This window comes from Bolinopsis microptera, chromosome 8, assembly GCF_026151205.1.
Source record: "Bolinopsis microptera isolate Bmic1 chromosome 8, MBARI_Bmic_1.0, whole genome shotgun sequence".
Lineage (NCBI taxonomy): Eukaryota > Metazoa > Ctenophora > Tentaculata > Lobata > Bolinopsidae > Bolinopsis > Bolinopsis microptera.
Genome location: NC_087079.1, coordinates 1,532,656 through 1,548,519, shown reverse-complemented (window position 1 = coordinate 1,548,519; position 15,864 = coordinate 1,532,656). Strand labels below are relative to the sequence as shown.

The 15,864-nt window shown below is 37.0% G+C and overlaps 2 protein-coding genes across 2 annotated transcripts in view; one reads left to right on the top strand and one right to left on the bottom strand.

The window, feature by feature from the left end:
• LOC134819948 (short transient receptor potential channel 4-like) overlaps nucleotides 1–15,864 on the top strand; it is a 219,816-nt gene that overhangs the window by 145,431 nt on the left and 58,521 nt on the right. The gene's annotated exons all lie outside the window — the stretch shown is intronic.
• LOC134819850 (WD repeat-containing protein 49-like) overlaps nucleotides 1–15,864 on the bottom strand; it is a 48,762-nt gene that overhangs the window by 10,241 nt on the left and 22,657 nt on the right. The window contains 21 exon segments of the mRNA XM_063830001.1: nucleotides 4,993–5,077; nucleotides 5,429–5,564; nucleotides 5,797–5,944; nucleotides 6,116–6,222; nucleotides 6,311–6,406; nucleotides 7,489–7,577; nucleotides 7,738–7,769; nucleotides 7,772–7,874; nucleotides 8,032–8,100; nucleotides 8,320–8,430; nucleotides 8,660–8,866; nucleotides 9,100–9,266; nucleotides 9,376–9,492; nucleotides 9,651–9,773; nucleotides 9,970–10,107; nucleotides 10,288–10,396; nucleotides 10,607–10,758; nucleotides 10,987–11,124; nucleotides 11,301–11,439; nucleotides 11,644–11,764; nucleotides 11,914–12,014. Of these exon segments, the coding sequence (XP_063686071.1) occupies nucleotides 4,993–5,077; nucleotides 5,429–5,564; nucleotides 5,797–5,944; nucleotides 6,116–6,222; nucleotides 6,311–6,406; nucleotides 7,489–7,577; nucleotides 7,738–7,769; nucleotides 7,772–7,874; nucleotides 8,032–8,100; nucleotides 8,320–8,430; nucleotides 8,660–8,866; nucleotides 9,100–9,266; nucleotides 9,376–9,492; nucleotides 9,651–9,773; nucleotides 9,970–10,107; nucleotides 10,288–10,396; nucleotides 10,607–10,758; nucleotides 10,987–11,124; nucleotides 11,301–11,439; nucleotides 11,644–11,764; nucleotides 11,914–11,999 (2,473 nt within the window). The 5' untranslated portion in view covers nucleotides 12,000–12,014.

Sequence of the window (15,864 nt, the reverse complement as noted above, 5' to 3'; positions counted from 1 at the left end):
TAAAACTTGACTTGTTTAAAATCAGTCATTTTTCCATTAAACTTGTCTCGGACAGGGATTAGGTGGTTAATGATCTGTGAATATTATTCCAGACGCTAATTATCATAATACTATGGTGATTAAGACTGCCAAAAACTGCTCAACAAAGGTGGAGCTCGTATTTAAAAGCCTAAATTTTGGACGTTTAAAACCATCTTTTAAGAGTACTAAAATTAGAACTAATCGAACTTATAGCTTTCTAATATGTTTAATAGTTCACCCCTAAGTGATTTATAAAGTAGTGATTACCCTGGGATCAACCTGGTGGAGCAGAATTGGGTCTTCAGTTACTGTATTTAGGAAGAAATCCGTGGACTTAAATATCCCTCTCATATCTTGTCCCCTCAGCTAGCAATCCTAGTACAGTGGTATATAATAATTATATTGACCAGTTAGATCAACCTGGTGGAGCACTGGGAGCTAAATCTATATTACAGAGTGTTGCGTGAGAACTTTTGTAATACGTAATAGATTAAAATAGAGCTGAGTTTGAGAGTTTATAAATTAGAGACGTAAACTAGTGATTTTCTATTTACTGCTCCACCATAGTTGATCATAATTGGGAATGTTTGATCATTAAAATGAGTTAACAATTATCATATCTTTCTGATGGAATCATTGATTGGGTTGAAAATGTCTGTATCAACCTGGTGGAACACTTTAAACACATTTTTAGACGCTAAGTTTTTAGACGCTAAGTTGACGTTTGCTCCACCAGGTTGAGCAACCCTGGTCCTTTAGCCGTGCTAGATATTAAGATATGACAATTGTGATTGTAGTTAATGCAGTTTTAGGGCCATTTTGGGTTTGTATCAGCTGTGGTGGAGCCTCAGTTTTTGATATATTTCTACTGTTCAATCTGCATCAAAACCATAAATTAGAGACGTAAACTAGTGATTTTCTATTTACTGCTCCACCATGGTTGATCATAATTTGAGAGTTTTAATTATCAGAACAGGTGCTCAGTTATCACAACTCTCTTTAAATACAACTGACAGGCATCAAACAGCATGTCTCAGTCAGGTGGAGCACTTTTAAATCTTAACATGGTGTTGGTATGGTATAACATGGTGTTGCTCCACCGGGTTGAGCTAATTTACTAATTATTTACACTCATATCACATACCATGACACTTATCGATGGAAGGGACGAAGTTTTAAACACCATAGAGGTTGTTAACATATTTTTATATCAAGTTTATATTTACACTGTCAAATTTTCAAAAAATGCATTTTCAACACTTGTAGTTTAACTGAACCAACCTGTTGCTCCACCTTGGTTGAACTAGGTATGGGATAAAACCTTAATCCTGTGACATGCTTGAGATTCAGGAGCTTACAAATAAACAAGAATGGAAATCCAGTGACAATTCTAACCCCGGGTTGAGACAGCTTTAAGGTCTAAATTTGATGGCTCCACCAGGTTGAGACATATTTGAATTTAAAAACCGCATCATTGAACTGGAAATTTCTCAAGAATTCCGTGATATAACTGGCACTGCCTGAGGGATTTTAGTTTTTTTACCAAAGCCCTGCTCCACCCAATTTGCTCCACCTGATTAGAATGGCTATAGTTTCGCTCCAGGTTGAGCTTTTAATTTCTTTTCTTTTTTATGAGGAGGATGTGATTTTTCGCTACCTAAGCTATGTATCCAAATGTCACAGTATAGCTCCACTAACACAGGATGATTTATTAGAAAAAAGTAAAAAAGGGACCCATCAATCTCTAACATGACCATAATAGAACTATGTATGTTAATCTTATTTTAGTTCTAGGTCAACGTCTAGGTATCACTTTGTAAGTTTTATCGTTACGTTGAAAAAACTTTTTTGAGCGAGTGAGAAGTTGTCCTCCCACTCGCTTGCTAATTACTCCAGTTGCAAAATTAATTTCTCATAATATATCAGTGAGTTCTATGAATACAGGTAACGTCCATGCTACACGTTCGTTCAAGGCTGATAAATAGTTAACTCCTTCTCAGCCGAAGCGAAGGGACACGCCAGGGGTTCCATTATTTATTATATATCTCCAATTTAAAAGTAAACAAACGGTGACTTGATTAAATTATGTGGCTTGTGATGACAAACAAAGCTCTGTGCAATGGCACAGGTGCTCACATTCTTAGTCTCGGATTTCTCACTTTAATGATAAATCATTATAATATGGAAACCTTGCAGTGCCTTCACTCTTCACGCTATAAATCTGTTCTTTATCAATGATTATTTAAACCGGGTAATCCACACTGTTCTTTCATACCCGTGATAAATACAGAACAATCAATACAATTCATCAAAACAGGTCATTAAACGGGTCATTCGGTCACATTTTTATTATTTGTGAACTTCTCATACCCGGTGACTGTTCTAGTTTAATGTTGGGAGCAAAGGAGCTGTGTTTCGGTTTGCCAAGTATTAGTAAATTAGTAATTAATTAGTCTCAACTCTATCAACGGTTGAGATACCTTGAGGTATGAGGCAGAGAGTGAAACTCTATGTTGCTAATTAAAAACTGTTATATAAACATAATTTTCTTTCAATTATTTTATCAGCTGCTTTTTCAAAATTTATGTCATATGAAATCTGCCATGTACATTGCAACTTTACAAATGTGCAAATGGTCATTGGTCATGTACGGAGGGCAAGTTTAAGTGAGACAAATAATTTAGCAATTCTCGTCTGATACATATTTCTCGTTTTCCTTGATCCAGCAAACTTTATTCGAAAACACTAATTAGCCCCGTATTTCATCCTCGCGAAGACGAAACTAGATAAAACTATTAATGGTCCTCATCATCTGATTACTGAACAGCTGTAAATTGTGAACAGAGAAAGATCTTGAGACTTTTCTGTTTATCTGATCAGTTGTGTGCAATAATTCAGTTAGTACCAAACACGTGTAGAATTTTGTGACTAAAATTGTAAAATCTTGTGTTAGGACGTCTGGTCCTAACACAAGATTTTACAGACACCACTTTCATTATCACTAGTTTCTGAAGTCTGATTGTTATTTCTGCGGCTATCTTATCTAAAAGATTCAATTATATTTTCCATGATTCAATGCGGTACCTGACGGTAGCGTATAGTTCCGTGTGATTGCATTAACAACTACACCTTCACACTTTATGTGGCTGGTCGTTGCTCGTGACAATTAGGATATATTGTTTCTTGGATCCACATCATTTCATTACTTGAAATGTTTCAAAGTCTCATGTCGCCTTCTTATAGAGGACTGAAGATCAAATTTTTATTTCAAACCCGTGTCTGTTTATTGTTGAGTTTTCTCTAGGTTTGTGAGTATCTCTTTAAGAAATCTGTGAGAAAGATGCACTTAAATAAATATAAACATAAAATATTAGCTAAAGCAGCTAAGTAAATACGTTAAATTCAACATAACCCCAACTCCCTATTACAAAAGGATGGCTATATTCGGCAACATATACAACCAAACAACAGGAGAACTACTCCACGCTGCCACACCCGGCGACATCTTCGCAAACTACTTCTTCGCTCTGTTCTTCCTCCTGTTCTTCCTTCTGTCATTCTTCTGTAACCCCTACGTCTTCTTCCACTACAGAAGAGAAAAGCAGAATGTGTCAGCGGTTCTGTTCCAGATCCTGACGGTTAATGATTTCTGTACTTGTTTAGTTGGAGTCCCGTATGTTTTGTACTTGCTGTTAGTACAGGATCTGGAGAGTCTAGATTACGATGTGCATTCTTGGCAGGTAATATATCCATGATAAAGGGAAAATATGGGATTCAAAAACTTTCATCCTACATTTTTGAGCAATTATAGAATTACCAACCGATCATTAACATTACTAAAATTAGTTTTCCGATTTGAAACATTTCCCCCCTAGATCTGGTACACGGTGATACGAGCTAGCTTATTCCAGTGGAGTATTCTGATTGGTGCCGTGTTCGGAGTCGTCAGATCTTGTGTTATTCTGAGACCTTTCTTAAAACTTAGGAATGTGACTGTCCTGCCCATATTAGCAGCTGGAGGTACAGTTTTATTTTTATATATTACAATCCATGGCGCTTTTTTTAATAATAGAATATACCATTCTCAGGTTTACCGTTTATAGTAAGCGGTTCACAATCCAAAATTCCAAAATACATACGTTTATAACAATAACAACCAAACTCCCAGCTTTCATCACGACGGGAGCAATAGTCCTGCACGTGATCTACGACCCAACAAAAGCCTGGTGTATCTACACCCAACAAGTACTGAACTTCCACACCCTCACTCCCACTCTCTTCCTCGTCCTCCTCACCTACGTCCTCACTGTCTGTGTGTCAGTAACCAGCGCTTGTGCCAGTATGAGAGGGCTACGTCGTCACCACAAAGAGCGGGAAAAGAACAACCTCCCTCCAGGAGGAGAGTGTCCAGCTTGTTTCACTGTTTGTCTGATAAACTTCCTGGTTGTGACTCAGTTCCTTATCTCTGTTATCTCACTGACGGTCAGTTGGACTGTTCATGATGTGGTGGTCAGACATTATCTAGAGTTCGTACAGTTTCCTTTATCTAACTGTGCCTTGTCAGCTCTTAATCCTCTGATCATGTTGGTGAGGTCGGGGGACTTCAGGGAGAGGTTAAAGAAATACAGAACAGGGAAAACAGTTGCAACTACAGTTCTCACTAATACGGAGAAGAATGATTCAACGTCGTGCTGACTAGGTTATATTGAAAACATCAGAAATAGTACAATCGAGATTGGTAGATCGGAACTGAACATATGTGCAATATTATATGTAATATGCATAACGAAGAAACAAATTATTTATCTATTTGTTTTATCTAGTCGTGGAAAGAAAGTTGTGGCCAATTCAAGAACAATTTGAAGTTTTCTTTTTTTTTCAAACAGGTAGTTTTTTTCAAGAATGATATTATTTGATGACTTGTTATTGTAATTAATATTATTATTGTAATTAACAAAACAGTAAACTTACCGCCGCCTCGGCAGGACCAGGCTCTAATGATACCGTAACTGTGGGCTGATATCAATGTAGCAGTGTTGTAGGATGTTGGGCGTGCCTGAGGGGATTAATGATTGTTTAATTATGTTAATTATTATTGTAACTTGTTAATTAATTAATGTTAATTATGATTGTAATTTAATGATTGAATAATGATATGTTACTAAGAGAAGAAGTTGATGCACCAGGAGATTTTAGCAACATAAACAAAACTCGAAATATAATTTTTGATTGCGTATAAAAAATAATGATATAGATTTAACTTTTGTTTAATAAATAAATAAGTACTCACTGCTGATTATAATTTATGTCAAAATTTGTTCTTTTATTTATATCATGGACACTTCAAAATAAATACAGAAATACTCTCCAAACAAAACGCCCGATACAACACTGATAAAAAACTCACATCTAAGAAGCAGAGTTTGTCGACAGAGCAGTCGAACTGTTTCTTCTCAAAACTTTGTTTACTAAAGTGCTGTGTGCCATCGTCAGAGAGGTTTACTCGCAATGCTTTTACACCCGCGTTTATACTGGAGCACCGCCTGGTCAAGTGTTAACCATCACGTTGTGGGAATAGTAACTATGAGACCCAACCCAGATATAATAAGCAAACCACCAGTCACAACCTTTCGATTGGTTATAATGTGAGGTTAGCAATCGGGCTACAAGAGTCACCTATTACCGTGCAAATCCAGATGATAGCAATTAAACTCGAACAGATACGAATCTAGATACTTTTAGATACGAATCTAGGGAAGACAAGAAGAAGAATACCTCTTCTGTTTGATGTGGCTGATTCTCCTGGAAGACATATTGATAGAAGGAAGGGTAGGAACAGAGTCCTTCAGTTCTTCTAGAGAAGTGTTGTTAGCAGGAAAAGTGTTAGCCATGGGGGAATAGTACACTGAACAGTGTCCGTCTCCTGTGGTTATTTGTAATTATTTACTTGCAGGGAAGTTATTTGAATTTTAAGAAAAAACCTTATAGTATTTACTAAGTATTCAAAACATTAAAACTTAATTTTAACACCATTCAGGAAAACAGGAAAATAAATACATAATTTAATGACGTGTCGTAGAGACTAGAGTCTGACCTTCAGGGGTACATTTAGCAGCGGTGAGTCTGCAGAGAATGATATCACATCCTGCATTCCTCACTATTATTGAACCGTCGTACATCGAGTATGCAATAGTGTCGGTCCTGAGGAAATGTTACTATCAGCTCCTGTCACGTGACCTAAATATTATATTGAGGATATTTACAGATCTAGGTATGTTGTTTATTGTACCTGTAGGCAGATACAGATAGAATGTCTTCTGTATGATGATTATCAGAGAATACTCTGGGTGGATTCTCCTCCGGTTCCTCATCACCTCTGGTATCCCTGAAATTATTATTTATATTGAGAAACTGTCTTGTTGCTTTATCTACTTATTCTTTTGAATCACAAGTACTAACCTAAAACTAAAGTTAAGGCTTAATAGATACAAGTTCTCTCCGAATATTCAGCTAAAAATACTTCGATGGTGACTTGTGTCACTCTCACCGACCTCACTGAATGGTCACTGATAAAAAATTCAGCCAAAACCGCGATTTTCGGTCAAGAAGACGGCAGAAAAGCTTCTCTTCAAAAATCTTCCAAAATATCTTTTTCTATTCTGATGTTTTATTTCTGTTTATCAAACATTTCTTTGGGAATAAAACTTTCAGCAGTGAACAGCACCTTAAGGGGGCCGGGGGGGGGGTCTTCATCAAAATTCTCTCGAAATTGATTTTATAGTTGTTTCTGATAGAGGGGAGTGATATCTATTAGCTGCTTTTGGTCCCATGGAAAAATATTGTTCCTAGCCGAAAATATCGCTGGTCAAAGGTCAGCGCTCATGTGTAATTGTATTGCGCGAGCGATTTTCAATCGGATACTTCTCTCCTAAATGATTCCTAGAACATATCCTGAAAGTTTCAGGGTGATTGCTCAAAAAATGTAGGAGAAGATAGATTTTTAGACTCGATTTTCAGGACGCGCGATTGAAAATCCTTTGACCAGCGATATTTTCGGCTAGGAACAATATTTTTCCATGGGACCAAAAGCAGCTGATATATATCACTCCCCTCTATCAGAAACAACTATGAAATCAATTTCGAGAGAATTTTGATGAAGACCCCGGCCCCCTTAATCGTGTCTTGTGCCATCCTCAGTGACCTTGCTAGATGGTCATTCAAGAAAAATTCAGTCAAAACAGTGAAATCTGGGCCGCGGAAAGCAGAAATCTGAAAATGTCTTACCGGTAGGACATTTTCAAAATTTCCAGCACCTTGATGTTGATTTGTGTAACTCACAGTGACCTGTGACCCTAATGATTGGTCACTGGTCAAATATTAAGTCAAAACTATCAGGTTTCTGGTAAGGAAAGCTTAATTGTATGTTACGAAATGTTACGAAATGTTAAAGAATACACAAATACTCACGAATAAACAACGATTTGTTTGGACCAGCCGCCGGTAACAAAAGTGTTTTTGCAGCACACAATATCTGTTATCTCCTCTTGATGAACGTTCTAAGAGGTATTTCTGTGTTCATGGTTACCAAATGGTTACTAATACAAATGGTTACTGACTTCCAAAAGAATATACATATAGAGAGTTTATGTAACTTCATTTACCATTCAATAGTCGTTTCTCAGATCACTGCACACTAAACTGTGAAGCTGTACCGACCTGTAACTCGTCCAACAAGGCTCCATTGTTAAGTTCCAGATCTTAATGGTGCCGTCTTTACCAGCAGTGAGGAGCCGTCTATGTGTAGGGTCAAAGGTCATGGCTGTAATCTCGTTGGTGCCATGACAATGTGAAAACTGGGGATTAAACTCTGGTTAGAATGTCAGAAATTGGCCAAAAGTTATTATGTAATAATTATATGTGACCCCAAAAGTAGTACTAGTAAAGTATTGATTTAGTGTTTACATTTATTAGTATTGTACCTGTGGGTATTAGTAAAGATTTAGTGTTTACCTGTATAACCTTCTCCCCAGTCTCCAGGTCCCACACACAAACCATTGAGTCGTACGAGGTACTGACCACCTGACAAGTATTATGTGTTATTACTTAATATAATCCATCTTAAACTGCAGTCTAGTTAGCTTATTGTTCCATGATCACGAGAACGGAACGTGAAATCTTACGCGGCTTAGAAAATTAAACTTACGATTCAAAAAAATAAGATTTCACCTCAAAATCATTACTTTCAGGGAAAAACCCCAGTGAAAATTAAATCCAAAAAAACTTTCTATATAGTGTTACCTGGTTAAAGTTGTGATTGTAGAGGGCAGCTCTGACAGATTTCTGGTGACTCTTTATATTCACGTTGTGTACTAGCGACTTTATTGTCCTCTCCAATACTCCCAAATTAAACTAAAGAATGATAAAGTCACGTGAGAAAATAAAGAAATTAACTATCATTTCATTTTAATGTACTTTTTAATAATCATTACAAATCTCCTATCCTGATTGATAACTCCGAAATTAAAGTATAATTTACCATTTTCCCTAAAGGGTGAAAAGAGATAGATCTGCAGCTATAAGCTACGGTACAATAACTATCTAAGATCAAATGATATGAATTGAAGTATTAATGACATACATTCTTAGACCCTATAACAAGCGTGTGGTGAACTGAGTGGAAGTAAGCTGATGTGACAGGGTGAACACCGAATGTGAGCTTACTCAGCGTCTGTAGACACACGTGATCCTTGAGATCCCACACTTTTATCACTGTGTCCTTGGAGACGGAGATGATGGAGTTTGTTAGCTCGGATACTATCACGTGCTCCACTGCTGCTGAGTGACCCTGCTCAGGAAAAATGTGTAAGGAATTATTTTAATTAAAAACAAGCAGATACGAGATAAAAACCTGCACATATTCATTTCAATTCTAAAATCTGGCATGTTGGAGTATTATATTTATATACATATATTATGTAAATCACTTAATTGAGAAAAATATGAGGCGTCATTGCAGGTTATGAAGATATTTTCATATAAATTTAAACGCCTATTTTTCATTATGAAGACTGATTTCACCTTCATCATAGCGGTGGGTTTGTTGATCATGGAGTAATGCCAGACTCTTATTACAGTATCCAGACCACCAGAGACTATGTAATCTTTGGAAAAGTCAAAAGCGTTTACACCTTTGTAAACAGAAAACACTGATCCAGCCTTTCTTTCTCCGACATGGTTGATGTTACCTGTTGGAAAAGGAGACATAAGTTGTTAGCTGTGCAAAGAATCTACAGGAATTTCCAAGGAAATTATACGAAGATCACTATATTCTAGTCCAAAATTACTGACAATTACCGAAATAAAGTGAAGTTTCCTGGTCCATGGAACATGAAATGAAGGCGTCGTAGTTGGGGACAAACATAACTTTCTTAGCCCAATCTTTGTGTATGCTCTGGACATTTAGTTTAACACCTGAGTATAGGTAACATGGTAAATACAGTCACAAGTTGCTGGATAAATTAATATTGAGCAAACCAATATAATATGTAACTGATAAATATAATGTTGGTACCATTAACTCATTAACTCATTAATAGAGTCCAAACACTATGCTTCAATATTGAACTAACCGTCAATCCTCCCCATGTATATATCGTGCATAAGAATCCTCCTGGTGATATTAGACTTTTTTATAGTGTCCGCCCCGAACAATCCTTGTTGAAGTGACGAGAAAATCAGCCGCCCTATTTGACCTGCAGAAAAAGGAAATTATAGATTTTCGCAGTCATATCAATTATACCAATTAACCAATATATCCATAATTCATAAATATCAGTTTTAGTACACAACTCACGAAAGTGGCACAGCTCAGCTAATTCTAAGATGTAAGTAAGTTTTAAGTAAGTAAATAATTCTAAGATGTTCCATGTGAACAACTGACTAACTGACCGTGAGAATCGCCGAACACCAGCACAGCCTCATTGTGGTTCTGTGGGTTAAACCAGTAGTGTAAACTTGTAATAGCGTTCTCAAATCCTGGAACCACAAAACAGAGGTCGTAGTTCCCCGCTGATAAGTCGTAGAAACCTGAAGGGAAACAGTAAAGACTCATTTCTACACCTCGAGACTCGTATTTGCAGTGGAATAAACTTATTTTCAGCCTGTCCGAGAATTTTTGAAGCATAAATGATAAAAGTTATCTTATTGGTAACAAAAGCTTTTAAATACAAGTGTTAATCGTGTTCAGTCTGTTTAGTGTTAACTTACATAGCTCTCTGTTCGTGGTGGAAACTACAATTTTAGATGTGTTTGACATACATTCCAGAGCTAGTATCCACTTTCCTTTCTTTCCTCTACCACTCTTCACTTCATCTAGCTATAATTGGAATTTCAGAATCGATAAAAATTAATCCAAAAAACGAGGTGACTGAGTTTAGGTTAGAATTCTTACATCAAATGGTCAGATCAATTAGCTAATCAGAAACTTTTTAACAGACGAAAACTGATCTATAATATTATGATCAGCAAAGTTTTGCAATGCACTGTGCATACAGTATGCACTGTGCACACACAAAAGAGGACTCACCAACACTGATTTCTGCAGCTGCATATCCGTGTTCCAAAGGCCCATAGTACCGCTAATGTCTACTGTTACGAATCTTCCGTTGGTATTACTGTAAGTTACAGGTCCATCCTCGTCAGCTCTTTGTCTGTTTAGTGCTTGCATGAATCCTATACCTATAGAATGTTAAACGATACAACATTTTGAGATCCTATTGCTGTTATAAAAGTGGGTAAATCTAAAAAATAAATGACCGTGAGAAACTTTTAGATTTCAATAATTTCAGAGCCTGGCCCTAATAAAAACAACGCAAAGGAGCATCTGAATCGAAATGAAATAATATGAGCATTTAAATCTAACTAAAATCGTAGTTATCAAATGTAGTGGAACGTTCTAAATCTTACCCATGATGGTGTCTCGATGAGGGTTTGACACGAATCTGAAGGGGTTAGGAAAGGGAGTCTCGTTGACGTAGTTCATATCCTGTCGCTCTTTGTACTCCAGTAGCATGTATGTGCAAAATTCATCCCAGTCTACTGTCCCTGATGACATAGTTATTTGAAACATTTATCAATGATCCATTTTTACTATTGCACTTTTAAAACTTAGGGCAAGGGTTGCAGTCCACATTGTATTGTCCGGTGTGGTGATTACTGCAAATAGAGGGTCATTTGATGAGAAATTAAATATTTTGTCACATAATAAAATCTGTACAAACCATCACAATTAGTGTCAATTTTCATGAACATGACCTTCATTTCTTCTTCACTGAGACTATTGTTTTGAGTCAAAATGGCTCGAAAAGCTTGCTCGAATTCATCAATGTCTAAACCATTACTGTCATCTTGGTCATGTTCCTGGATAGAAGAAAATAAAATGTTTTCAAATTATCACATGGATGGATTTGAATATTTTACATATGAAGATGATAGATACATTCAAATTGAAAGATGGTATGACATAGCACTGGATACCTTTGTTTTAGCAGGGTATTGTATTGATGCAGTGCAGTGATCAATGCACTGTTTTTTACTAATATGTGAGCTGAAGCATAGTCTTACCTTGAACTTTTGTTTCAGTTTTTCTAAATGAGACAGATTGATTGAATCTTCTAATTTTGATCTATTTTTTGAATTTCCATCTCCTTTAGATGGTTCTTTTGACTGCTTCTTTGGCGATGATCTAAAGTATTTAGATCATTAACCATTTTTAATGACTGGCAAAATAATGACATTGAGTTACAGATATTGCATCAATCCTGAGCCATATAATTATCAGACTTCAATATCATCACCAAATCACAATTATTACAAAGTAGTCGAATTGTTTACCTGTCAGATTCTTTAAAATCACTGTCATTTGGTGGGCTGGTAACATCGAGTATCTCTCCAGGTGATATCAGTAGTTCTTTACTCATTTAATTTCTATGACTGTAATTTTATTTTAACTAATTATTAACCACCCCCTTCAAGTGGGCAATAATATACATTTATAAAATTACATAGACAAATTCATGTCTGTTTAAATCATTCTAAAATTTTAATAACAAGATAGTGCTACAAAAACATCAATAAAAGATACTCAAGATTATGTGTAATGAAATTAATAAAAACGAGCAAGTTGCCGCAAGAAAATTTGCGCAAAAATGTATTCTTCTAATTTAGAAAAAAAAAACAATAACATAAAAACATGATTCTTATTCATTGATCATGAATTTAACAACGTGGAGTAAAATTATCTTACTAAATCTAACACGTCTAGATAAGAGTTTTGTTCGCAATAAATTAATGTTTTGCATAAAAAGTCCTCTCAAAATCACTCCTCCCAACAGGTACTTTTTAACAGATGATAAAGAGAGCGACACCGCCTACAACTGCAGCAGTTCCTGCAATAGGAGCTGCAACAGTTCCAATTACTGTTGTGGCAGCAACACTCTGCATGAAAGCGAAAACACCCCCTGCAGCCACGTTTCCAACTGCAGCCTGTGCGGCTGCCGCTGCTGACCCTGCTGCTATACCAGAAGATGTAAAGCCCGCCAAGAACGGTATGCTAGTAGCGATACCTGCCCCAATGGAGCCTAGTCCTCCAACCAGTGCACAAATACCCCTGCAATATTAGGAAATATAATATTTATAATAGTTTCATGATGGAGAAAGCGTTATTCTGAACATAAAATCATGGAATCATTATTTTGCAAGCTTTTCAAAATTTTACGGATACATTAAATTGAAATACTTACGGCATCTTTGTGAATTTATTTTCTACGGAAAATTAAAATTAGTTAAATACAAATTATGATATTCTGAGAATTGCGTCAATTAGTTAATGATTAAGAGGAGAATAAGAGGAGAAAGTAGATAATTCAACGAGAATAGACTATAACCGATAAACGAGTCACAAAATGAGTGTAACGGGGGGTTTTCATGGAAATTTTCTAAAAATCGACTTTTTAGTTGTTTCTAATAGAGGGGGGAATTTCTATTAGATGCTTTTAATCCGATAGAAAAATATTGTTCCTAGCCGAAATTATCGCCGGTAAAAGGTCAGCGCTTGTGTGTAATTGTATTGCGCGAGCAATTTTCAATCACGCACCCTGAAAATCGAGTCTAAAAATCTATCTTCTCCTACATTTTTTGAGCAACCACCTTGAAACTTTCAGGATATGTTCTAAGGACCATTTAGAAACTTCTTGTCCCTCAGAATTTTAAGATAGGCCTTAGAAAAGTTTTTATTCGATTTTGAAAATCTTAGTCCTGAAAAAATCGTCAAAAAACGAGGTCCAAGATTTTCAAAATCGAATAAAAACTTTTCTAAGGCCTATCTTAAAATTCTGAGAGACCAGAAGTTTCTAAATGGTCCTCAGAACATATCCTGAAAGTTTCAAGGTGATTGCTCAAAAAGTGTAGGAGAAGATAGATTTTAAAACTCGATTTTCAGGGCGCGGGATTGAAAATTGCTCGCGCAATACAATTACACATGAGCGCTGACCTTTGACCGGCAATAATTTCGGCTGGGAACAAAATTTTTCCATGGGACTAAAAACATCTGGTAGATATCACTCCCCTCTATCAGAAACAACTATAAAATCAATGTCGAGAGAAATTTCATAAAGACCCCCCCCTGCCCCCTTAATTGTCTTGATCAATTTGAGGTCTTTCATTGTGGGAGTTTCCACATGTTTTGGTTGAGAGCGCTAAACATACATGACGTGTGACTGCTATAAAGCAATGAAAGGCATTAGTTTGGTCAAATCAAACGGAACATATGCTATCAGACTTTCAACTGACTATGGCAGGGTTAAAACAGTTTTAACGCTAGCAACGATCCCCTTTTACATAGTTCCACTAAAATGATAATTTAAGATTAAATATGTATACTGTATAGTGATAGGTAGATAAAGTAAAAAATGTAATAAAACGGTAGGAATAAAGTATACTAAGCAAACGTAGTCGATACGTCATAAAACGAACTGGCCCAAACTCCAATTACTCCCGCGTAATTTCCCGCGTAATTCTAAGACTCCGATTTTGACCCGTGCAGTTACTTATAATACCGGGGGTGGACATTTAAACACCAGAATATTGCATCGGGACATAGTGTTGGGCTGCTTCAGGATGAGTTAGATCCCAGAGAAGCCACCATCCCCTTTACTGGTTTAGCTCACTCCCATCTTAGATACAAGGAGGCCAGGCCTGAGAGGCTCTTGAAGATTTCGAATGGACTCCGAAATCCGCCACTTTCCTGTACTTTCAATGGTACCAATGTGGCAGGAAACCACGGCTCATGTTGCCGCTGAGACCTGAGTTACAGCAGTAGACTAGAGGGGATGGCGGCTTCTCTGGGATCTAACACATCCTGAAGCAGCCCAGCACTATGTCCCGATGCACTGGTGTTGGGACATAGTGTTGCCCTGGGTCAATAAAGCAGTAAAAGCATCATGACGTATGTTATGTTGAGCATTCTCAAGCAACAAATGTGAGAACTCCCACAATAGAAGACCGATCAAACAGATCTAAAGAGACAATTAGCGGGACTTCACTATTGCATAGTATAACACTGTATTTTTTAAATAATTTACAGTTTAACACAAATTGTAGGTTTATAACCTACCAAAACGCACGCCGAGTTGCGAGTTAGACAATCGTCGACGGGACAAATATAATATTTGACAATATTTAACGAGTATCACACGTTAAAACACAAACAGTTCCACAATTTACAGTTTCACATAAAACAAATTTGCTTCAAAATTGGCAACAGTTACCTCGCCTCCTACAATGAAAAAATAACAAAATTAGTTCATATTATAGTTGATTGACGACGCGATGACAATCTTTCACAAGTCGGCGTGGCCCATTCACAGGAGGACTATAGTACATTATTATTATTAAATCTAAAATAGCTAATAATTTAATAAATTATTAACAGGCCCCTTAACGTGGGCAATAATATACGCTTTATAAATTATATAAACAAATTGAAGTCTATTTTTCCAATGTTGTTAAGTGTCTCTTTAGATCTGTTTTGGTCTTTCGTGGGAGTTCCCACATTTGTTGGTTGAGAATGCTCAACATAACATACATGATGCTTGACTGCTTTATTGACCCCGACAGGCACCGGGGGCAGACATCCCAACACCATTGCGTTGGGACATAGTGTTGGTCTGCTTCAGGACGTGTTAGATCCTAGAGAAGCCGCCATCCCCTCTACTGCTTTAGCTCAGCGGCAGCATGAGCCCTGGTTTCCTGCCACATTGGTACCTCTGAAAGTACAGAAAAATGGTGGATTTCGGGGTCCAGGATATAAGCCTCTTTATTCTTTATGGTGGTAATATTTCTCTGAGATGTTTGCAGAGTCTTTATTTCATGATCTTTCTAGTTGGATAAATCCTGGAGAGCATCATTTTGTCCCCAAAGAAATTCGACTCTCTATAGTACAAAGAAACTGCTGCTAACTGCTGCTCACTGCTCACAGGAGGGGCATAGTGCAAAGAAACTGCTGCTCACTGCTGCTCACTGCTGCTCACTGCTGCTCACTACTGCTCACTGCTGCTGCGATCACTGCTACTAACTGCTGCTCACTGCTGCTACGCACGCCGCGCGCAACTGCTAAAAACTGCTGCAAACTGCTGCAAAATGCTGCTCACTGTTAACGGGTGATACTCGTAAACAGTAAAATATCTGTTCCATATATTGGCGCTATCTGGTTGTAAAACTACAAGCTCACTGCTGCTCAGCAGTTTCTTTGCACTATAGTCCTCCTGTGCATTGTATTGCGATGCA